The sequence below is a fragment of the Sceloporus undulatus genome, chromosome 1 (genome assembly GCF_019175285.1).
Source record: "Sceloporus undulatus isolate JIND9_A2432 ecotype Alabama chromosome 1, SceUnd_v1.1, whole genome shotgun sequence".
Classification (NCBI taxonomy): Eukaryota; Metazoa; Chordata; class Lepidosauria; order Squamata; family Phrynosomatidae; genus Sceloporus; species Sceloporus undulatus.
The window spans coordinates 44,478,792-44,504,430 of NC_056522.1; the positions used below are offsets into that span (position 1 = coordinate 44,478,792).

The window sequence follows — 25,639 nt, forward strand, 5'->3', positions numbered from 1 at the left end:
GCAAAGAACACAGTAAAAGCTTTTAAAACACTGCTTATTTTGTCAAGGGGCATTTGTCCTTTCTTTGAGTGATGGAAGAACATGAAGTGATTGGGATAAAAATAATAGCATTTACTTTGTTCATCCGCTACTCAAGCACATCTGATCACCCGCAGAAATGCTGCACATTTCTAGAGGAAAACATTTAAAATACTACTGGGTACACAACTGTGAGCTGTAAAAGCAGTAAAACTGGTCATTGTGTTTCCACAAGGTATTTCACCTGACAGCTATATGCATCAGCCTATTTTTCCTAGTAACTGCCAACACCACCACTTGCCTCACGACTCCATAAGGCACAACCAAGAGAGAAGCGTGTGGCGGCAACAAGAGCAGGACAATGGTACCTACCTAGATAAAGCAGTTTCGTTGGGAGAAGGATGAGGCAGTTAGTATGGGAGGGAAGATGGAAGAAAAAAACAGGAAAACTGCAGGAATTCCTAGTCAATGGATGAACTATGGAGGCTGGGCTCCTAATGGAGAAAGCAGCCATGAAGATGACTGCATTTTTTTGGTTGGTTTAGATATATGAATTTGTGTGTGTGTGACACTGGCATAGAGTAACCTTGCAGTGCCATCAAATGACGCCATGAAAGAAACAGGCTGTAATGTTCTATTCTAATGGGCTGTAGTGCTCTAAGCTGTAAGATGTTTTTTAAAAAATTATCTGTCCTTTTTTAAAGAGCTCTTTCACAGGGGAGTCTGGCAAGTTTTAAGTGCTAGTTGGTAACGTTTAAATTAACAGCTGTTTTTAAAGTGATGAAGCCAAAGCCCAAAATAAATGTCCAGTTTTTGCCAGCAGAGGGATCTTAACCTATACATCCAATCTAATAAAAATCCTATGGTATAAAGGGGCACAAGCTAGTGGCTTGCATTTCAATGCTTAGTGTTTAATAACTGTCCATCATATAGCATTTAATCTCAAGTCAGACATCTGGGACTTTACAGTTTTTCCTTGTATTTTTCACAGAAGTCAGTAACATACCCTCTTTCTGGATGTTATTCCATAATGATTCCATCATATTTTCTACTTGACAGAATGGTGATTACAATTCCATTCTGTTCATGGAATCTGTAGTTCTGTTTGACCTCAAAATGCCTGACCTTGAGCTTCTAAATTAAACACAGAGGGTCAAGGAGCTATCTTCTCAAATCATGTAACAGTCATTATCAAGAAAGTGAGGCATGATTCCTTTAGAAGCATGTTTTCAAAACTATTTGGATAGTTGTGAAGCTTGTTAAAACAAACAAGGTAAAGTAGTTTTGCTTTATATTAAACACAAGATGCCAGTAAAGAAAAGGAGGAGAAGGGAAGCTAATGGATGAAAAGCAGGAAACTTACAGAAATCTGAACCAAGTCAGTAGCACAGAGGTTTGAGCAAAATGTGATTTTAGTTAGCTTCTGTGCAATTTGTATATACATCTAAGGTACAGGGGAGCTGGATGGAGAGGAATCAAAACTGAAAAGCAGCTTCAAGGTGAAAAAGTAATAAACAGTATCTTGGATTCAAAATCAATGCTGAATATGAACAAACTCTGTTACATTCTTTGTGGAGGTAGCACTTACACAATGCTGAGAATTCAGAAGGGCAATGGAAATACATTATATTAAGAGTAGTCTGTTTCCCCCCCCAATATGACATCAAGGTTCACAAAATAATAACAGCAACATGTATATATTGCAATTTTATTTCATCTGCTCAAACAAAACAAAGTTAGCATTTAAGAAATTTTAAAATGACACAATATGGTAAAAATAGCAAGAGAATTAACTGAAAAACTCAAAAGGAGGTAAAACTAAATGCATGAAAATTCAACATTCATTAGTGTTTCATCTTCAGTTTTGATTGACACTTGATGCTTGCAAACTTTTTGAACAATGTTTCATGACAACTCTGAAGAGATTTCAGCACCAGCACTAAGATTTGTACATTCAGTTTGTATGCAATTGACTTGTTAGCCACTTGTATATGGATAGGACAGATTTATCACAGATCAGATCACAGTGTTGAGGAAAGCAATACCTTCCTGGAATTAAAAGTGATCCCCTAAACCATATTCAGCTTAAGGCATCCGCTGTACAAAAGCACAGGAACCATCATAACATTTTTAAAGAACAGTAATTAAAATAACCTAATAGCCTGTAGCTAATTTTAATTACAGGAATATCTGGCAATGGCATAGCTGTTAGTACAACAGCTGGAATTTACAATTTAACTAAAACTAGATATTTCAGAGTGGTCCAATTCATGTAACTATGCATGTAGAAAGAGTATGAAGACCTCTGGGTTTTTTCCTTTTTCACAGAAATCATGTTAACTTTAGACCAAGGCACAAAACATTTAGTGCATTAACCAGTTTCATTCACAATCAGTAACTTAATTTTCTTACCTTTGGACCACTTACACCTGTAACATTCTGCTAGACTATCTCAAAATTTTGTTTGTAAACAAAATCAAACATGATTTCTGAAAATAATATGTTTTAAAGTTTAATTACTGTCTAAACAGAAGTTACTTTCAAAAGATGGAAATGCCTCCTCTCAATGGGATCAACATTATTTGTCTTGAGATTTAAATGCCTTCAACTAATGTATGCAAAGAGTATTTTTTAAAAAGTCACCACTGATTTGGGGTTATATATTTTATCTGCCATACTTATATCTTGTACAAGGTGGGGGATATTCAAGCCTGTATGCAGAAATAGGACTGATTAATTTGCTTTGGTGTCTAATGCTTGGGGAGATGTGCTAATTAAAGCTTTCTAGTGAACTAAACTGGGTGGAACTGGGTAATCTAAGAAAATGAATAGTTATGTCCAAACTACAAGTCATTTCCAAATCAGAACAGCTAACAAAATAAATATGGCACTAATGTTGCATGAATAACTTAAGATGCAGTGGGCTCTTATTTGCACATTATTTGTCAAACACAAAATTTAATTGAAGGGTCTCTATCACACATACATCCCCATTCTGAAACTCTGCATGGGATAGTTTAATAAACATCTACAGGTTGGGATAGGAGTTGATAATATGTGACTTTCATGATCCTAAAAGTATACTATTGCCACTCTGCTCTTAAGACTTTTCCTCATCTTGTAACTTTGTGTGTCAGTATTTGATAGTTAACTGTATGTCCAACGGATTAAAAAACAGGAGAAAGCTCATGAGCTCATTTCCACCCAACCCCTCTTCTCTGATGTGAAGAGAATCACATCATGCCAAACCAGCCTCAGTCATTATTAAATGCTACAATGACAACAACTGTTTTCAAATCCTGGCAAAAATAGAACTGGTGATGATGGAACCCTTAATCACTCTTGGGGTGTATGTGGAAAGGCAAGAGGAACTTTTGCTGGGGAAGGCATGGGGACAAAAGAGCACATGATCCCATGGCCTGCTATCAGTCAATCACTTACCCTGGGATTAAAGCAGGGATGGCGAATGTGGCCTTTCAGAGGCAGATAGACAACAAGCCCCATCTCTCATTGCTACTAGCTGTGTTAACTATTACTAATGGAATATGTAGTCAAACTACATCTGGAAGGTCACAAGTTTGGAAGTACAGTACTGCATTTGCACTGACTTACATTGTTCAGCTTGCCTTCTCCCCACTTCAATGAGATTTGTCTCAATACACAGTGCAAGTAGCTATTGTAGGGAAAAGCCATTCCATCATTTATTTTTAAAAAATCACCTCTTAGTATTATCATGATGCTTAATGCTTACCTTTAAGTTAAGAAAAGAAAAAGAAAAACCCCAACTGGTAATGCCATTATTGAGGCATTATTAAGTGTGAAATACAAATAAAATGATACAAAAAAGTATTAAGTACCTGGTTCTATTTAACATGGTTACTGATAAGTCACAACATTTTCCTTATTATTACACATGCATGCAATAAAAGGAAAACTAGTGCAGCAATTAATACAAATGTTTTAAATAAAAAAGTCACCCCTATTCCCAACCCTACACATCCCAAATTTTTCCTGGGCATTAACTAGGCCTTAATGGAAAAAGGCTACTCAATATTTGTGGCATGCAAGAATGTTTTAAATTAAAAAGCCAACGCTGTGGTTGTGTTATATTACAAAAATGTCTACATGCATAAATTTTTAAAATCTCAAAAACCTATGGTAAGTCTATAACAATCTAATGATTTACATTTGACCATTGATTTGTATTCTGGAGAAGTTTTAGATTTGGTAAAGCATAACATTTTAGGAAGGCATCTACATCTTTATATTCTGGACAACATTTGCATTTTTTTTCTACGAAACTGCATGTAGGCTAACAAGAGAGGCTTCCTATCATTAATTCCCAAATATCCTCAATTTCTCATTTGCCAGTATTGTTTTTCAGCACTCTCCTATCTGTATTATTTTGTAAACTGAAGTCATGTTTGATCTTTAATTCATAGAAATAGCCAATATGATAGGAAGACTAACCTGAGATACTTTGTACAATAGTATAGCTTGCTAAATTCTTCCTTAAGAAAACCTCTCTGAAAAGCCTTCCCAAACTTTTCTTTTTTGTATCTTAATGAACCATGAATATGCAGCTCTATTTTGATATGAAGACATTTCAATGCACTGTGATCTTGCCTGACAGTATAGGATCATCTGCATAAATCATTATCACAATTTAAGACTATTTTCCACCCTGTTCAAAGTCAGAAAACAGCAGCAAAGGGAAATAGTGATGTCTGAAAATTTTCAGAATCTTGCTCTTTCTTCTTCTTAGTGTATTTTTCCATTTCTTCCAACAGCTCACAAAATGTAGTTGCCAAGACCAGTGGTCATAATGGCTTAGTCCTAGTCTTTCTATGCTGTATTTGACTTGTTCAGTTCTTGCCGAATTGCTGTTTTGAAGAAGAAAAAAGCTGTTAACTGTGCAATGCTAGAAAAAAAGAAACTGTATTTTGATATTTTGAGGAATTTTGGCTATCAAGACCCCCCCCGCGTAAGCCAAATATCGTGCATGCTTAAGCCCCAGTCAAGTGAATGGGACTCATGCATGCGGCGGTGTGCAGGCGCCGCCCCTTGCACGGCTTTCAGCATATGCAGCTCTATTTCAGCATATGCTGAAAGCATATGCTGAAAGCTGCATATGACGCGGGCGCACTGTACTGAAAAAAAATCACAATTATATATTTTAAAATGTATATATTAAATTGGAGCTGAAGTGGAATATCTGTTCTGAAATTTTAGACAAAACACTATGGGCTGAAAGGGGTAGACTCATATTCCCCCATATCAGTGAATTCAATATCCAGTTTCACTTACCCACGTCTAAAAAAAGTATGCATTCTAGGCACTTCTAGATCATCTAGTGCATTTCTATGATCACTTTCCAGACAACACATTCCAGAAAATTACATTGGTAGACCTAGAAATGTTTAGAGAAATGTTCTTTCTAAGCATTTCTAGGCCCTTCAGTGTGATTTTGTGATATGCCTGGGCTGGAAAACAGTCATCTCATTGAAAATAATGGGGTTCTCTGTTATCTGCAGTTTCAGGGATCCTCAGGGATCCTGGAACATAACCCCTGTGAATAAGGGAGTCGTACTATAGAATCTTTAACTGCAGACTTCAGAGATGAACAGTGAAAACAATCACTACAGAAAATTATTCTGGGCATCAGAATAAGGAACAGTAAACAACCCCCAGCAAATGATGTCAAGGAAGACAGTGAACGAGGGACATGAAAGTGTGAGGGATGGATGTGAAAAGGGCATGCAGTCCAAGTCCTATATAGTGAGTGTAAAAGTTCTGCTAAGGAAAGGACAGGTCAGGGCAATTGAAGAGGTATGTTGTCAGTAACTTTGCAAAAGAGACAGGATCTTTATGACAGATCATTTGTACAGAACATCACCTTTTGGAGACAGGTCAATTTCACAGGTATTTATATTATGATTTTAAAATATGGGAGTTGAGACAGGAAGTCAAAATCAGGTGACAAATGCCTAGTAGAGATGAATTCTAGATAGAGGCCAAACATGTGAACCAATTAATCACAATCATTACTTTGAGTTGTGGTAGTAGAACACTTAGATATAAGGACTGGAGCAGATTAAAGATGGGGGGAACAAGGCTCGAATTCAACATTCTCTGATCAAATTTTTACAATCCCACAGATACAAGTTCTAATCAATTAATCAACTTTACAATGCTACATCGTAGGTGCATCAACTTACCATCAATTAATTCTTCTTTTAGTTTTGTTAATTCCTTTCTCATTTCATCTAAAATATCCTATGGTATCAGAAGAGACAAGTTAATACTTTTGTTCAATAGAATTCAAAACGTGTCAAAACAAAGATAAACATGTCTACTCTTTCATGGAGCAACTTGTAGGGTAGTAGAAGAGCAAGAGAAATAATTGCCTTCCCCCAGACCCCTCCATTGACCGGGGGGGGGGGGGAGTAGGATATGGTTACACCCCTGGTGTCTTTTGGAGATGGAAAAAGAAATGTCCATTAATCAAAATTTCTAAAGAGACAACTTTATTTCATCTGTGTCCTGCAAGACCATTAACAAAATGTGCATCTTTCAATTTCCTGTCACCAGAAGGAAACCATAAAAGATTAGATTCCTCTCTCTTTTCTGTTTGAAACCATATGCAAATAATATTTGCAACTAAAAATGTCTGTCTTGCTAAAAAAAACCAAAAACAAATATGCTTTGATCTGTGGGAGAATGTATAAAAATGCAAGCCTTAGGAAAATGCATAATAAAATTATTTACATTAGAAAAAGTATGCATCAAAATACTTATGAATTTCCACCCCAAACTAATGTGAACCAAGAACAGCAGTAAAGTACAAGTGGGAATTGAAGAAATACAAAAAACTAATGCCAGAGAAATACAAAAAACTAATCCCTAGCATCACTGATTTTTGATGTTGATCAAAGAGGGACCTGCACCTTCAAAATCTACATGTGAAGGAAGTAGAGAAATGTAAAGTGCACCTGCAGCTTTTCAGATCCCAGCAGCAATAGTCAGCATGTCCAAAGGTGAGGAATGCAATCCCACTGTACCTGGAGAGCTGCATAATTTTCACCTGAGATGTTCTCTACTTCTGCATAAGATTTTTGCACCTACAATATCTATATTTTTTTCACTCCCATCTTTCACATTTGAGTATACCAACAATGGCACTGAAAGCTTCTTGAGACTAATTCAATGCACATAACCCAAAATGGAATAACTGTTACCCTCCCTACAACAAAATCTGACATCCTGAATCCCCCATTGCCAACCATATGGAAATCATTAAGTCAAGCTGGAACTTTAAGTTGATACACCTAATCTGAAAGTTACATCCATGAATGGAAATCTGGAGTAGTAAGATAAATACATGGAGTAATTAAAGTGTATTATCCCTTCCAATGCATGAAAGAGGGAGTTAGGGAAATAAATCATTCAGTATGAGCCATTACTGAAATAGCAAAGAGATAGAACCACTAGATTTTGAATGCTTCTCCATGACTTTCCCACTTTCATCCCTCTCTTGCAGGCTGGCTTTGGTTTATGGATCCTGCTTAATGCCAATTAGAGCTCCCTATTAATGGAGGAAGTCTACTTAATGACAGGTACCTAACCAGAATATTAAAGCCGGAACATGTTTATAAAGCCACTGATAGTAAATCTAAACTGGTATACTAAGGATGAAATGGGATGTCACATAAGTCCAATTATGCAAAGAAGACTTTCTCCTCTTCCTTTTAAAAAATATTTTAAAATAATACATTTTATTTCCCCTAGATAAACATAATGACACAATACAATCCATAATACCACAATACACATCTCCTCTTCAGATGCTCTTCACCTCCCAAATATTCACAGGCAGATTTTTGAAAGGAATCATTTCCTTCCTGTTCTTGTTCTTTGCTTTCAAGTCGTCTTCAACTTATGGTGGCCCTAATGTGAACCTTTATGGGGTTTTCTTGGCAAGATTTGTTCAGAGAAGGTTTACCTCTGCCATCCCCTGAAGCTGGAAGAGTGTGAGTTGCCCAAGGTCTCCCAGTTGGTTTCATAGCTGAGCTGAGAATTGAACCCTGGCCTCCAGAATCATAGACTAACATTCAAACCACAATGCCATACTAGCTCCCTATGAAGACTTAATTAGACAAAACACAATGTGCAAGAGGAGGAAGATAAAATAGTAAAAAGAACCAATTTCCTCTTCCTCCTCCCTTTGTTGGGGGTTCTACTTATAGATCAAAACCATAACGACAATAATTTACTTTTCTCTGAATTCTTCAGCTCTTGGCAGTTTTATCCCTTAATTTCCTCTCATCAGTGGTTAAATGCATTATTTTAGACTCTGGACTTAATGGTCTTAACAGGTAAGTGTATATGCTCTTAAGATACTAAAATACATTACTTTACTTGCTTTGTAATGTGGTGAGCCACCTTGCTGCATATAAAGGCCCTTCGTGCTGCTCAGCTCCTGGGTTTTTTGCATGCAATAATATCCATCGTACAGAGATGTATCTGTTTTACATAAGCTCCAATATAAGAGCATATACAATTTTTTCTTGTGTAACATATAAAAAAAGTAAATGCTGGATAGAAAGATGCCCATTTAAAATTTCTAGGAAATCCATCCAAAGATCGGTGAAGAATGATATAAATTTTTCAAAGCATAGTGTGGTGCCTTCTGTGGGTTTTAATTCCTGTATAGATAATTATGCTGCAGTGAACTCAGTGGTGCTTACTTCTGAATGCACAGAAAGTAGAATCATAAAGTTGCCTCTCCTTTTAAATGGTTTTCATGCTGAAGTAGGAATCAGCAAGGACTTTGTCTCATTACACAAGTGGTGTGATGCCTTCTCTTTAGCATATGCTTCTATCAGAAGCACTGATACTGTTTTTATAATGATATACACTGCTCAGGCTGGTGCTGCTTCAATGGCAGAGAAAGAATTACAGAAATAAAATATATAGCATTAGAAATGTTAAGACCACAGCATGATATTCTAGTAGAAAATATTTACCTGTTTTAATCTGTCATAGTCTAGCCCTTCTGTCTGTACTCCATTGGTACTGGGCTGCCCAGAGGATGCAGATTTTGGTCTATGAAAAACAGACAGACACAGCTTTTTCAAGTTAACCATGCATTTTTCAACCTAGGATTCAGCATTTTAAAATAGTTATTGTCTCTCAAGTTTTAGAAAACCCAAAACCACTAAGTGGTGATAACAGGAAATCCAATTGCATTATTTCTTCTTGGGACACCAACCAACCATCTTTTTTGCATCTAGAAGCTGTTCATCCAACTGAATAATAATAGGATAGCAGGTGATCATGAGATGATCAGGATGGCCATATATTATCTAACATAAGGGGATGCAAAGGGATCCTGTAGTACCTTTGAGACTAACTGAAAGAAAGAAGCTGGAAGCATGAGTTTTTGTAGATTTGAGCCTACTTCCTCAGATGCACTGGGTGGAGGGGAGAGTCCAGAGACAGACATATATAAGCCAGTTGTGCATGAAAATGTCAACTGAATTCAAAACCATGTGGGTGTGGAAATGAGGTGGCAAGATCAGTTTTATCAGTGGTTGTTGGGGACAAAGGCAGGAGGAAAGCTGTTACGTAAAGCCAAGGAGAGTAGATAACAATATGAATGAGTATTGGAATGCAGTGTGGGAAACAGAGGTGATGTGATACACTGGACAAGGGTGCTCTCATGAGACATGGTTAGATACTGCTGAAATGTGTGTAGTCTGCCAGGAAACCCTTATCTCTGTTCAACCCACTGCTGATGGACTATAGTCTGTGGATATGTTCCAATTCCGCTATTTCTCTTTCCAAACTTTCTTTGTAATTCTTTTCTTCAATGACTGCTGTTCTGAGGTCTGAGACAGAATGCTCAGGAAGACTGAAGTGTTCTGAAACTAGTTTTTGTGTATATTTAGTTTATGTCCATATATCTTTTGGTGCAGGGACTGACCTGTTTGCCCAATGTAGAGTACTGAAGGGCACTGTTGACATAGTATGGTATTTTCAGTCTTCAATCATGCACAGTGCATATGCAGTAACTGTGGGTCAAACAACCTATTCTGAAGCAATTATGTCATCAAAACAGTAGATATGTTGTTCATGAAAATACTACTATATAATGGATTTCTTTCTTATCACTACTACTATTGGAAATCTATACACACACACACACACACGCACACACACACAATCAGTATGAGGGAGTTCCTGATAAATTCCCAATTTTCCAGGATCTAGCTTCACGGAAAACAAACAAACAAAAAAATATCTTTCTAGACCTTCATATGATTTAATGGGTACTTGTGAATGACCCTGAATAACCACGAACAAACCACAGGAACAAACCATGGAAAAGGTATAAGGTATTTTATTCCCTCTCCTTAAAAAAAACCCTAGCATATATATTTACCTGTATTTACAATATTGTGGAGTTGACTTTTTATTACCAAATAACATTTTGTAAAGTTCTCTTCTTACAGTTAGTTTCAAAAAGTACCTTGAAATAATGGGTGACTTGCTTCCATTCACTGTATTTGTTCTTTCCCAGGGCTTTCTTGTTAGTTCTGTACAAAGTAACATAACTGAATATTAGACTTAAATGAAATGATTGATGCCTTTTGAGATAAATTAACATTCTTAAGGAGAGGGATATCCTTTCTAGGATCCTGACATTATCAGTGGAAAACTTAATGAAAGACTGACTTGTATACTTAGTAGACTATGACTTTGCATTTTTGACATGTTTTAAAGTGTGTATTCAGGTTAGGTAAATGAAAAAGCTCTGCCATAACATTAAGACTATGGAAAAACAGCATTGCTGAAACAAGTCAGTGCTAATACTAGACAACTGAGCTGTTGTTTTAATCATCATCAGAAAGAAGATTGTTCTATATATATATATAAGACAATGACTATATTTTGGCCATATTTTATTGGCCACTAGCACTATTACTCGTGTTTCTGGTATTCAGAGTCCAGTGCTCTGATGCATAAATTGTGACAAGTAATTTCCTGATCACTAAAGAGATTTTTCTAGACCTCTTGTGTAGAGATTGAAGAACTAGAATTGTATTATTATTATTATTATTATTATTATTATTATTATTATTATTATTCATTTATATCCCACCTTTCTCTCAATAATGAGACTCAGGGCAGCTAACAACGTATTTAAAAACAATACCTTAAAACTATACAAAAGCTTCATTTAATAATATAAATATATATATTTTTAAAAAACAATTAAATAATTGATAAAGTTATTAACATTTAACATTAAATACATTCAATAATTAAAAGAGAATATTGTTGTGTGCCTTCAAGTCTTTTCAAATTTATGGCAACTTTAAGGTGACCCCTATCATGATGTTTTCTTGGCAAAATTTGTTCAGAGGGGTTTTTTGCTTGCCTTCCTCTGAGGCTGAGAGTGTGATTTGCCAAAGGTCACTCAGTGGATTTCCATGATTGATCAGGATTCGAATCCTGGTCTCCAGTGTCCAGTCTAACATTCAAACCACTACACCATGCTGAGTCACAAAAAACAACACACAAACCTTAAAAACACCACTGCACAACATTAAAAGCCCACCCAAGTCAGTTTCGAAAAGCCCAATGCCATAAAAATGTCTTAACTTGCTGATGAAAGGAGAAGAGTAATGGGGCCATTCTGGCCTTCCTAGGGAAGGAATTCCAAAGTCTGGGAGCAGCCACCGAGAAGGCCTTCTTCCTTGTTTCCACCAAATGCGCCTGCAAACGTGGTGGAACAGAAAGAAGGGCTTCTCTAGACAATCTTAGAGCTCTAATGGGCGCATAAAGCCATACAGGGCTTTATAGGTCATCACCAGCACTTTGAATTGCTCCTGAAAACAAACTGTCAGTCAGTGGAACTGTTGCAATAAGGGAGTTGCGTGCCACATCCCATTAACAAATTGGCTGCAGCTCTTTGGGAAAAATGAAGCTTCCAAGCATCTTTCAAATGAGATGTGTCCAAGGCATGTATTACCATGGCCAAATATGACTTCTCCAGGAACAGGTTCAGTTGGTGCATGAGTTTTGACTATGCAAATGTATTCCTAGTCACCAATGAAATCCAGGCCGCCAGGCTCAGAACTGAATCCAAGAGTACAGTATCCTCAAACTATGAACCTGGCTTTTCAGGGGGAGTGTAATCCCATTTAACATGGTATGTATCTATATTTGCCGGCCTGAGAGGGAGTTCACCAGGCAGGTCCAGCTCCATCAGGGCTAGCCTGGAAGAAGGAAGAGCCCTCCCTCCAATCCATCTGCCTTGGTCCAGGCCTCAGAGGGAGAGAAGAACCACTGGACCTCATTCCCTTTCCCTGCACCATTCCCTTCTCCTTTTGTTTCGTGTCTTTTAGATTGTAAGCCTGAGGGCAGGGAACTGTCTGATTAAAAATAATATTGTAAGCCACCCTGAGAGCCATTAGGGCTGAAGGGCGGGATATAAATACCTAAATAAATAAATAAATATTCCCAGACCTGTATTCTGACTGACCAAGAACACCTCTGTGTTGTCTGGATTAAGCTTCAATTTGTCTGTCTTCAACCAGTCCATTACAGCTGACAAGAACTGGTTTAACACAAAAAGAGCTTCCTTAGAATTAGGTGGAAGGTAGGTAGGTATTGCCAACATATTGGTGACACCTGACCCTGAACAACCTCTCTCAGAAATTTCATGTACATGAAACTAATATGAAGATACTTATGATATTTGTAAGTATTTGGTTTTTTTAAAGCACGTTTTATTTGAAGAAAACCCCATTATGAATTATGTACCACAACTATGCTTCATATTAGGATAATGAACAAAAACAATTTGTGTCAATGATGAGAATGTCACAATTCACAAGTTTACATTAACTTACCAGGTGTGCTTGTTGGAGGAGGCTTGGAAACTGAAGGCTCTGGTTCTTCCTATTAAAATGAGATGAACAATACAACACTTCAGAACAATGAAACAATTTTCTATTTAGCAAATTATAAGACTTAATTTCAACATTATAATAATTTGGCTATAGAAGTATATTATCTATTGTACCAAATTAATTTGTGAGCTTACATTTTTTTCTTCTTTTTGTTCTGTTTCTGATGAGCCCTTCTCTGCAATTCTTCTCCTTCAAAAGGGGACAAAATATATTAGGTTACTTCTGAGCTAATACTGCATGCTAATGTATCATCATGGTATCATTTTACAAACTCAGGGGGGGAAAAAAAACTTCCCAAGACTTCCTGAAGACTGTGAGAGCCATGACAAAACAAATGCATCTTAAGACGTAAGTGAATGTTTGCAGTAATCAAGAAAAATCAAGTTGAAGGGCTATGCAATATCTGTAGCCACTCACAATTTACCTTCATGGTGGATATTTCCATTATAAAAACATATACAAGTTTGATAAATTTAAAAATAATTTTATATCTACTAGAAATTCTATGAAAAAAATTTCCTTCTTACCTTCTTGCCAGCAGTGCACTCATTTCTTCCATTAAACCACTTCCTCCAAGGGGAAGTGGCCCATTCCCACGGCCACTATCTGTTTTAGGTGAAGCAGAGCTTGTTCCTCCACTTGGATTAGGAGACTCTTCATTCTATAATTGACAATGTGCAAATGTAATGAGATGTGGAAATTATATGAAATACAGCAGTCTGCTTTTACACAGGGCAAGTAAACCATGCATCAAGACAGCCTTATTACAGTAGGTTGTCTGGGTCTGATGAAACAAAAGCCTTACCACATACTGATACTGAGCTATACCTCAACATTACATGCAAAAGGACTTTGAGACTAACTGATAGAATGAAGTTGGTAGCATGAGTTTTGTTAGGCTTGAGCCAACATTGTATGTTATACTTAGTTCTAATAACCTTTTCTCTAGTTAGAGATCAACCTTGATCATTATTCCAGTTAGTCATTATAAAAAAAAAATGGAACAGATAAAGAGTTTAAATAAAAATTTAATAACTGGAATTGTATTTACCCGTGATACTTTTCTGAGTTTGGCTCCAGCAAGGGCAGCTGCTAGTCCTGTTATAGGACGGTGGTCTTCATACATCAATCCCTTGGGAAAACCAGAGACGGGGAGAGGAGGAGCAGGAGGTGGAGGAGGAACCTGGTTAGGAAGGGGTGGTGGTGGAGGAGGGGGAGGTGGCCCGGATGGTGGAAGAGGGGGTGGGGGAGGTGGCCCGGGGGGAGGAGGAACTGTTGGTGGGGACTGGACAGGGCCAGGTGGAAGAGGGGGTGGAGGTGGAGGTGCAGGTGGTCCTTGTACAACACCTAATTTAAAAAAAACGCACACACATAGACAAAACCAAATACAAAAACTGTAACAAGACGTGAACACTGTCAGAAAGCTAGCTTTATAGCTCCTTAAGAGGACAGAATTCATATTCCAACATCAATTTGCTTCCATAGATCACAGTAAATAAATATTTACTAGTTTTAACATTCACATTCAGGAATAATGAACAAACAATTTGCATGAAGAAAAGCTAATCTATAAGAAGAAATCATTTTGCTGAAGAGAACATTCATCCCAGCTCTCTGAAAAGTATGCTACTGGGCAAATCTCTATAGAGCATTCAAAAAGATTTCTCCTTAAAGACAAAGATATAATGTCAAATATCACCCAAAGAGTATATTCCATCAGTAAGCCTGAAATATATGCACATTCTTGATCAGGTCCTTTGGTTCTACTGATTTAAACAAGATTAAGGACAAGATATATGGAACAAAAAGTTTGTATTTATTTATATAGTTGCATCTCATGCCTGGGATTCTTTTCAGAGATATAAATATTGTATACATTAGTGGGTTAGAAGCTTTTTAAAAAGACTGTTCCCCCCCCCACAGATGAAAACCAGTGTGCGTACTTGTTATATGTGTGCATCCACACCTACCCACCAATGAATAAAAATTGCCCATAGCCACAAATATAGTTTTGCCTATCAACGTAGGCTGATTTTCATCTGTTCCTGCAGTGGTAGAACATCACAAGTCAATAAGGTTTGCCTGCTCTTGAGCTGTAATGCATTTTGAGTACCAAACTTGTACTCCTTGGGTTCCCCAGAAATTTCAGCTAGATTATTAAACCAATAGAACAACATACACACTGAGTTTAAATATGTTCTAAATGCAAATACAATTTAGTCTTTGTAATTGCAATGAAATGAAATGCAACAAGAAAATTCCATCAGTTAAGTATCTGGATTATTTTTACTGATCATTATTGAACTAGTAAGAACCTGATCCAGTCCCATGGTTTTGTTTAAGTAAGAAGTAAACATTACTTTTACTTTCAATGAATCCCCCCCTGCAAAAGCAAATCTCATTCAGCAGTCAAACTAACCTTCCAAGAAACAAACAAACAAAATAAAATAATAAAACTGAGCATATACCGTTTCATTTGACTAAAAACATATCTCCACTATCTTAAAATTCAGCTAAACATTTGTTGGGGGTTTAAGATCACTGCAGCTTTCAAAATGTTAATGCTTCGAGACAATTCAAAGTTTAGATGCAAATTAGTTTGGGATGCATTCCTGATTAGTTAATTAGTATTAATAACAGAAACCTTACCCTGCTGGGACGGAGGTTCAACCGGCTGAGAGGCTGTCTGCAAGACTGGCTCAGAAGCAGAGGAGTCTCCCAGCACAGAGTTTAGAGAGTTCTCAACAGAGGCAGGGGGAGCTGCAGAGGGAGAAGGCAGAACACTAGGCTTGGATGAGGGAGCTGAGGCATTAGGGGAGCTTGGAGAGGAAGCTTGAGGTCCAGAGATTGAGAGAGGCTGAAAGGAAGGTGGCGGTGTTGGTGTTGGACCTGAGGTAGATGGTGAAGGAACCGGATAATTTGCCAATTCCGGAAGACCATTGGGTGCAGTAGGGGATGGTGTCATTTGGGATAACTGGGCAGTAACAGGAATTGGGAGAACAGGCTTTGGGCCAGTGGCTTTGCCTGGAGGACTGCTAATCATTACAGGAGGAGAAGGGGGAAGAGGTGCAAAACTAGAAGCAGACCAAGTAGTAGGCTTGGTACTTGGGGGCAAAGAGGCAGGGGGGTTCACAGGTGAAGGTGGTCGAGAATTTTTGTTTACTGGACGAGGAACTGTGGCGTAATGGGGAAGAACAGGATGGAAGGCAGAGCCCAAAGATGTAGCAAAACGTGATGCAGAGTGCCTTAGTGGTGGTGTTGGGGGAGAGGACACTGGCTGTGCAGAAGTCACTACAGCATAATCTGGAGTAGAGTCTGACACTGCTTTAGCATATGAAGGAGGTGGTGCTGAAGGAGGCTGGCAACTGGAGTATTCAGGAAGTGAAGTACTATACGGGGAGTTGTCGTAAGATGGAACTGGACAGAAGATGTAAAGCAGCAGCAGAGGCAGGATAGAGAGCGAGAAAGAGAGAGAGAGAGAGAGAGAGAAAAGGGAGCTAATGAAGCAACAAAACCAGCATTCAAACAGAATTTATAAATGTAGACTACAGTTAGTTCCACAGGATTAGGCACAAATTACAGCTAGGAGAATTTATACACTACCAAGAGAAGCCTCCAATTTTGCCATATATATACAGTATTTGTGCCAATGCCTGAATTTACAAGCACATTTTGGAAATATTTAAAACAACAACAACAACTCCACTACAGAATAAACTCTCAAAAGGTAATCAGCAAAATCTATCCTTTGGAATCAAGAGTAGGGATCTCGACAGGCTTTTTCTTATTTTTTTAAATAACTACTGAAAACAACTTCACTATCTGAACAGGCAAACATGAAAAATTCAAAATTCTTACATAACTAACTAGCATAAACAAGTTTGTCTTCTTTACCAGTTGTTAATTTTTCAGCTAATACTTTATTAATCAGAAACATAAAGAATTAATTATTATTTTGCTTGCTTGTCTGTCTCAAATAAGAGTTGCCTCCAGTTTACAAGGCATGACTTAACTTTTGTAACAGAGCAAGGTATGTTGTACTTTTAGGCAGCTCATGTATCAGAGATGCCTGATTTTTAAAAAAAACCCTGAAATGAATGCTAAAGATGTTGGTATAATCTGAAACTGCAGTTTAAATTTAAATCTGAACCAGTTAATTATATGCTATAATGAAGTGCAATGATTTCTAAGGTTCTACATTTCACTCAGAGGAAAATGTATTCCTGAACTATTCAACCTCAAAGAAAAGCAGCCACACATTCCTACTCAACAGTAAAGCAAAGCACTGTGTTGTAAATTTCTGCATACTTCTTTGAAGCCAGTAACTCTGAAAGCATACAAAACTGATGACAACAGTTCCCAAGATAGAAATGTCCCAGCATTCTGATTATGTAAATAAAGGTTTTGAAGTATTTAGTACTATAAAAAGAATTAGTGTCTGGGAAGTCCTTCCCTAAGCCTGTTACAATGATCATAAGGTTTTTTTAAAATAATAAACTTATTTTAGATACAAATGGCTACTTCTTTAAAGCTTTATAAATTTTTCATATTTATAATTTATGGTCATCTCAACAACAACAACAAAAAAAAAACCAAAACCAATTCTACTTTTAAATATACAGTCACCCCTCCATTTTCACAGATTGAAATCCATGCCCTTTGCGTATTTGCGCGTGGGGGTGGGGGGAGAAATGGAGGGCAACTAAATGGGTCGTGCACCCAACCCACCATTCAAGCCAATGGGGCTTGAATATCGGCGAGTTTCCATTTTCGTGTGTGTGTGTGTTTCAGAACGGATTCTCCGCCAAAACAGAGGGCCAACTGTATACATATCTTCAAAATACTGAACTGACAACATAGTACAATAATGGATCCATGGAATTTCACCATGACTCATCTAAAATACTAGCCACACAATTTGTTAAAAGATTTCAGCAAGACTCTTCTTGCAAGATCTGCCATGATTAAACTCTCATGCTAGAGATGCAATTATACAGACAATGAGCTAACATGGATTTCAAAGCTTAGACTGAGGTAACAAGCTAGCTGATATAACTGGCAGAGACCCTGGGCATACAGTTGCAGCCAAAAACACACACAAAAAACTTACACCACCTGATCTAAACTATATTGAATTTATTTGAAAAGAGTTTTAAATGCCACAGTCTCATCTCCAAATCCTGAAAAGCAAATGTACACACATAGTCCAAGCTGGGTTGCAGGACAGGGTAGAGAAGAGTAATGCTGAGAAAAAGGGGATACACAAGCATAAAAAGATCAAGAACGGGAATCTAGGTGTGGAAAACACAGCTCTTCAACAGAAAACAAAGCACTTCAACAGAGGTTAGGAAGAGAAGAGAATTTAAATTTTGGCACTGGAAATAGTGCAAGGGACAAGGATGTCAAGTAAGTGAAAACAGGTCTATAGACATATGAAAAGAACAAGCCATCAAATATTCTGGAGATAATGAGTATTAAATATCCTATCTGTGTGGGAACAATTAATGTAAATCAGCTCTAAAGCAGTGTAACCCAACATAAGACACCTTTCTTTGCATGTGATCTTGCTATCTGCATGACTAGAATCATATAAAGTGGGCTGGATTTCAAAATATTCTCATAGTGACCCAAGAATGCTAACCACTTTACTGAGTATTATTTTCAGCCTAATCGTACAGATTATGGAAAATAAAGCTTAGAGCAAGTTCTGCTAAAGGCTTTGAACACAAAACATTCAAACTGAGTTTCAGTACAGGTTGAGTGTCCCTTCTCCAAAACCTGAAATGCTCCAAAATTCAAAACTTCTGGAGCTACAACACAAATAATTTAGTATGTATATTTGCAAGGCACTGCCACTGCCTAAATAAAATGGTTCAGTATTTGCAAGCTGCAGAGAGAGAGAGAGAGAGCCAAGAGATTTCAAAACCCTTCTTTTTTAAAAATGCCCAAGGAATAGAATGAACTTTCCAATGATTTTTAACGTACCTCTTTCCTACATTTTAATTGTATTGTTCTTTTAATATTGTGAAGCCGCTATAATAACAATAACAATAATAGAGCCAGAGGTGCGAAGAGGCAAGTGGCACTACAAGCTGGCAGGCAATAGAACCCAGATGAGCAGCCTTAGCAGCAGCAGTGGCCTCCACACTAATGGGCAGTCCAAAATCCAAGTTTCTCCCTTCAACTGTCTTCTCTCTGCAGCCTACAAATACTGTACCATTTTATTTTATACAAGGATCTGATTTTGGAATATTTGCCAGCGGCCTACTTCTGCCTTACAAACAAAAATCCAGACCTCCACTGAAGCGGGTGGTTGGAGAGTTCCCCAGAGATCCCCTGTACAGTAATTAGGTCCCTCATATAAAATAATATTAAGTAACTGCTTCTTGAGATAGAAAAAAAATATTCAGGAGTTCTACACTAAAAACTCGAAAGCATAACTATTGGGCTCACATCGATTTTGGATATCAAAAATATATCAACTTTAATTGCTTGGAACATATCCAGTACTCTCCAGGAATTAGGAAATTTTAATCTTTGATTACTTCTATCAACTCCATCACATCTCAAGTCCATTATTTCAAGTGTACTGAAATTCTTACCAGCATTTGAGAGTTTTCTTTCCCTTTCCCATTCTAGCTGTTCTCTTTCTAGTTGGTCTTGCCGCTCTCTTTCCTGCCTTTCCCATTCCAATCTCTCCCGATCTTGTCTCTCCCGTTCTTGTCTTTCTCTTTCTAGGCGTTCTTGCCGCTCTCGTTCTTGTCGTTCCCTCTCCTGTCGCTCCCTTTCCAGTTGCTCCTGTTCTAACCGTTCTCGTTCCAGTCTTTCTTTTTCTAGTCTTTCTCGCTCGAGTCTCTCTCGTTCTAGTCTTTCCCGCTCCAGCCTTTCACGTTCCAGCCTCTCCCTTTCCAACTCTTTTTGTCGTTGTTGCTCCTGCAGCTGTCTACAAGATAGAAAATGAAAAATATTAAAATAAGAAGAAAAATCAAATGAATGTGAATATGGTAATTAATTTTAAGCAGCAAGGCTTAAATTGGTAATTAAAGAACTTATATTCCACTCTTCACATCATACTTTCAACATTATTTCTTAACTTAATTTGATTTCTAGATAGACGCTTCTCCAAGAAAGCTTACATAAATACTATAACAGCAATGAGAAGTCATAGGCTTTCATGGCCGGCATCCATAGTTTTTTGTGGGTTTTTCGGGCTATGTGGCCATGTTCTAGAAGAATTTCTTCCTGACTTTTCACCAGCATCTGTGGCTAGCATCTTCAGAGAATGCTTGCCTGGAAAAAGTGTGTGTGTGTGTGTGTGTGTGTGTGTGTGTGTGTGTGTGTGTGTACACACACACACACACATATACATACACACATATATACACATACATACACTGTGTGAGCCTGGGAAGGCAGGAGTGATCTGCATGTCTATTGTTCTGTTGCTAATGGCAGGCCTCAGGGTGAGAGGCTAATGAAAATGAGGATTAGTGTCTGCTTGATTAGTGCTCATTGTCTGCTGGCAAAGCCCCTGACTCTGAATGGTTTCCCATTTGCATTTGCTGAGTCCTTATTTTGCTATTCCTAAGGACTGGTAGCCAAATTTTGTTCACTTTAAGGGTTTCTCTATAACAACAATTTTGTATGATTGCTTTTAACTGTTCTGGCACATGGCATTGTTTTGGAATGTGTCTTGTATTGGCTACTGACCAATAGCAGTTGGATATGAAAAGTCTGCAGTATTATGTTCTGTATGATGATCAAAGTGCAATCTTTAAATTCAAAGGGATGCTTGGAACCAAAGGATGCTTGGAACCAACACAAACCCACATTATGTTCAGTTACAAGGTAAACCACAGGTCAGAAAGAAAACTATGAAGTTCAAGGTCATCAACATGGCTAACAAGCTAGGAAGTAAGCTAATATAAAAGGGCGAGGAAGAGAGAAAAAGGTTTTCTTCAAAAACTGGAGAGAAGAGACACTAACTTGCATAAGGGAAAACGCAGAAAATCAGGAAAGAACAGATTCTGAGGAACATACTGTTATTAGCATCAAGGTCAACAATAAATAATCCTTTAAATACATCAGGAGCAGGAAATCACTGAGGGAGTCAGTTGGATAACAATGAAATTAATGATTCGGAAGACTTCAGAGAAACTGGATGAATTATTTTCATTTGTCTTCATTATGGAAGATATGGGAAAAATAACAAGTGGGAATGGAGGTGATGTAAATAGTAGTGCTCAGGAAACGTTCCAGGCCTTTTTGACAAATTAAAAACAACTAAATTATAGGATTACTCAAGAGTACTTAAATAACTAAAAATTAAAACTGCTATTTTAACTAAAACAGGCAACAGGTCTCTAAAATAAGCTTCTGTATCAGAGCACTGGAAAGTGGCCAATGTAATACCATCTTAAAAGGGTGATCCAGAGCAGTTTTTTTAAACCAGAAGTTGTAGGTACATGAGTGAAGTATAAATAAGGATAAAATGGTCAAACATACATACAGAAGGGCAATTATGCTAAAAAAGAATCAACCTGGATTCTGTAAAGTCCTGTCTAACTAATCTTTCAGAGTTCTTTGAAAGCATCAATAAATAGATGCAAATGGATGATACCATTTAGACGGCGGAACAAACTTAGCAGTAGTGCAATTAGCTGAAAAAAATTATGGATTTATGGCATAAAAACAGGTTGAAACAGGAAACAAAGACTAGATAAATGGTTAGTTTTTGAAAGGACGGATGTGAACAGCACGATCAGGAGTTACGTGAGAATAGTGAGGTAGCCTAGTTTGCTGGTGATACTAAATTTTCATGGTATCTGATTTTGGAGAATTGACAGTCAAATGACAAATATGGTGCAATGTAAGCAAGTGATTAGCAATGCAGGGTGAAGCAAAAAAATCCTAATTTCCAGTGGATGGGATCTTAGAAGTGACCAAGAAAGGGATAGCTTTTTGTGGGTTTTTCAGGCTATATGGCCGTGTTCTAGAAGAATTTATTCCTGACGTTTCACCAGCATCTGTGGCTGGCATCTTCAGAGAATGGTGGCATGGAGGTGTGTGACCCCTGGTTGACAGGAAGTGCTTTACATGTTAATATGTATGTTGGTCTGTTGTCAAATGGCAAGGCCTCAGGGTGGGAGGATATGCAAGGAGGATTTGTGCCTATTTAATTAGTGATCCATTGTATGCTGGGAAACCCCCTGACCTTGATTTTGATGTTTTTTAAGGACTGTAGCCAAACTTTGTTTACTTTCAGCGTTTATTCTTTCCTGTTGAAGTTGTCCAGGTGTTTGTGGATTTCAATGGTTCCCTGTACATTCTGACCTGATAGTTGTTGGCATAGTCCAGAATTTCAGTGTTTTCAACTAGCATTTTATACCCAGGTTGGCTTATAATGGCCTCACCTGTCACCAACAAATAAATACGATTAACATGTAAATAATTTCCTCTCAACCAAGGGTCACACAGTATATATATACCACACACCTCCATGCCACCATTCTCTGAAGATGCCAGCCACAGATGCAGCTGAAACATCAGGAATTACAGTGGGCCCTTTCTACATGCGGGGGATCTGTTCCAGTACCCCGAGTATGGCAAAAAATGCAGGACCTCAAGTCCTGTTTGTTTCAATGGCTACACGTTCCTACATGTGCCATTGTAACAAATGGGGCTTGCCATCCACATGGGATTAAAGCTGCAGATGGCAAGCCCACGTATGGGGCATGTGCACTGTAATTCTTTCAGAACACAGCCACATAGCCTGAAAAACCTGCAAAAAACTATGGATGCTAGGCTGTGAAAGCCTTCAAGAAAGGGATCTTGGGGCTGTGACAGATAGTTCTATCAAAATTTCAACTCAGTATGTGACTGTTGTAAAAAGGAAAAGAAAAACAAGTTCCATGCTGGGCATAATCAAAAAGAGAATTCAAAAAAGCACTATCAATATCATACCACCTTTATAGAAACACATGGTCTAATGAGCCCTATGCAGTACAGGTCCAAGCTATTTGATGGGCTATATTCGCCCTTATGTATTTTGAGATTTTCTGGGGAGATCCTACTCTGGATGCATCTACACTGCAGAATTAATGCAGTTTGACACTGCTTTAACTACCGTGGCTCAATGCTATGGAATTCTGGGATTTGTAGTTCTGTAAGATATTTAGCATTCTCTGTCACAGAGCTCTGGTGCCACAACAAACTACAAATCCCAGGATTTCATAGGATGGAGCCATAGCAGTTAAAGCACTGTCAAATTTCATTAATTCTGCAGTGTTGCAGCAGTTTCTGTCCCACCACCCTCACAGATAAATCTGGTAGGAAAACAGGAGAGGCCTTCTCAGTGGCTGTTCCTATGCTCTGGATCTCTTTTGCCAGAGAGATTAGACTGGTACTTCCCTACTATCAAACAGATCCCTGTCTGACAACTGATTGTTTTGGTGGGAGAGACCTTGTATAATTTTTCTATTTTTTTCTAATTGCTTTTCTTGTGCTGTTGTGTTTTTTGTTTTAACTGGTTTTAATTTTTGATAGTTTAACCTCTTTTTAGTTTAATATTTTGTGAATTTTAACTGTGTTTCTTAAATCTGACTAGGTGATCTTGGAGAGCCTCATACACACTCAGCCCCAGAAAAGCTTAGAAGTGACATAAAGACACAAGAAAACAAGAACACGCTGTACTGTATGTGCAGCATGTTGTGCTATTACAAAAGTGCAGTAGGGCTATGCATTGCCATATTTATTACTTTACCACATGCATCAGTTTGCTGATCCAGCAAGCTTTTGCAGAAAACCACTAAATCCAAAACCTCTTTGTCACTGGATACCTCACAGATGTGGTTCATGTATTTTGCCATTTATTGAAGTACTTTTCAAAAGCAAATTCTTAGCATCCAACAGAGGGCAGCAAAGTATTATAGCTTGCAACAAAGACAACACTAGTTCACCTCAATTTCCCAATCACTAAAGTAGCTACCTTTAACTTTTCCTTTCACAATTTTTGCAGCTTTAAAGTTCTTCAGTTTTACTTTTTCCCAATAGCTTTCTCTCCTCCTAATTCAAGTGTACAAATATACTTTCTGACTATTTCCAGCAAAATCCTAGAGTAGGTAGCTTGAGTCCTGCAAATAAAATTATATAATGTGCACTCAGATAATTTACATTACAGGTACAGTGGGCCCTTCCCTTACACAGGGATCCATTCTGGATCGCCCTGCATACGGGGAATTCTGCTCACGCCCCATTGGAAACTTTTATATCCCATTATTTCACATTTGTACATATATTATTATTATTATTATTATTATTATTATGTTTTATTTATAGACCGCTATTCCGCAATGATCATAGTGGTGTACAGTAAAAATTGCAATAGAATACAATACAAAATACACAGTGACAGTTAAAAGAGGGAGGGGCTTCGTCTTTCAGGCTGTCCCTGATGTTGCTGGGTCTACCTGATCGCTCCCTCTGAGGCCAAGGTGACAGTTAAGGAGGGAGGGGCCTCTTCCTTCAGGCAGTCACTGATGTTGCTGGGTCTACCTGATCGCTCCCTCTGAGGCCAAGGTGACAGTTAAGGAGGGAGAAGTCTCATCCTTCAGGCAGTCCCTGATATTGCTGGGTCTGCTTGATCGCTCCCTCTAAGGCCAAGATGACAGTTAAGGAGTTTATATTGCTTATAAACCCTGGTGCTTCCAGTTAGAATGGGGTTGAAAACTATAAGGGATTTGGGCGCTGCACCCTCCCCCCCCCATCTCAGTGATATGACCTTGGAATGCTACACCTGCTGAAATATGTTTGCTCCCAAATGTCCCTTAATGGCCATCAGGAAAGGCCTTTTTCCAGTAGGACATGACACAGAACTGCAAAGTCACTTCCTCTTGGAAAAAGCTCTTTCCTGGCTCTTGAATAGGCTGCACTCCCAAAACATAGCAAAACTGCCCACAACTCCCTCCAGGGGGATATTTCAGAAAAAATATTAAACATTGGAAGTCCTGAGAATCAGTGTGGTATAGTGGCTTAAATGTCAGACTAAGACTTTAGGAGACCAGGGTTTGTATCCTCACTTGATGTGAAAACTCACTGGGTGACCTTGGGCAAGTCATCCTCTCTCAGATGTGTGACTTATCTATGGGGGGGGGGGAACCAGAACCCACCTCAAAATCTAGCATGATTATAACAAAAATGCATGACAGTTTCCCCAAATCTGGCATGATCAGGACACATGCTGCATGGTTCTATCAGAAGCAAACTGAATATAATGTCGTAAACCAAAACTCACATTTTTCTTCAATATTTCTAAGAAATTCCAGTGTTTCCTGTATACAAACAGTAGATCTGCCCTGGAATGGGTGGGTGGGTGGTGCGGGGAATGCAGGACAGATGGCTGCCTGGCAGGCACTCCCATTTTTCTATGTTGGTTCCGAAAGCCAGGACAGATTACTGCTTGGCAAGTGCCCTCTTTTCCTCTGTCAACTCCCAGAGCCAAGACAGACTGTTGCCTAGCAGGTGCTGTCATTTACCAATTGTTGCAACAGTTTCCTGCCTGGAACAATGGTTACAAAGGGTTTTCCCTTCTCTGGCAGGAAGGTGGCGCACTCTGAGGTCAGAACAAGGTGCCAGGGACTATG

General features: G+C 38.2%; 1 protein-coding gene across 5 annotated transcripts in view; it reads right to left on the reverse strand.

Annotated features, from left to right (window-relative positions):
- Positions 1-1,712: 1,712 nt before the first annotated feature.
- The window catches only part of ENAH (ENAH actin regulator), a 98,150-nt gene continuing 74,223 nt past the window's right edge, over positions 1,713-25,639 (reverse strand). For 3 of the 5 annotated variants that reach the window (XM_042454324.1, XM_042454333.1, XM_042454341.1), the window contains 10 exons: positions 19,601-19,941; positions 15,648-16,415; positions 14,050-14,345; positions 13,526-13,659; positions 13,133-13,187; positions 12,939-12,987; positions 10,550-10,616; positions 9,045-9,123; positions 6,237-6,294; positions 1,713-4,901 (listed from right to left, as the gene is read on the reverse strand). In XM_042454324.1, the coding sequence (XP_042310258.1) occupies positions 4,864-4,901; positions 6,237-6,294; positions 9,045-9,123; positions 10,550-10,616; positions 12,939-12,987; positions 13,133-13,187; positions 13,526-13,659; positions 14,050-14,345; positions 15,648-16,415; positions 19,601-19,941 (1,885 nt within the window). In that variant the 3' untranslated portion in view covers positions 1,713-4,863. The remainder of the gene's footprint in view (positions 4,902-6,236; positions 6,295-9,044; positions 9,124-10,549; positions 10,617-12,938; positions 12,988-13,132; positions 13,188-13,525; positions 13,660-14,049; positions 14,346-15,647; positions 16,416-19,600; positions 19,942-25,639) is intronic. The other 2 variants (XM_042454351.1, XM_042454359.1) reach the window with 2 other exon arrangements.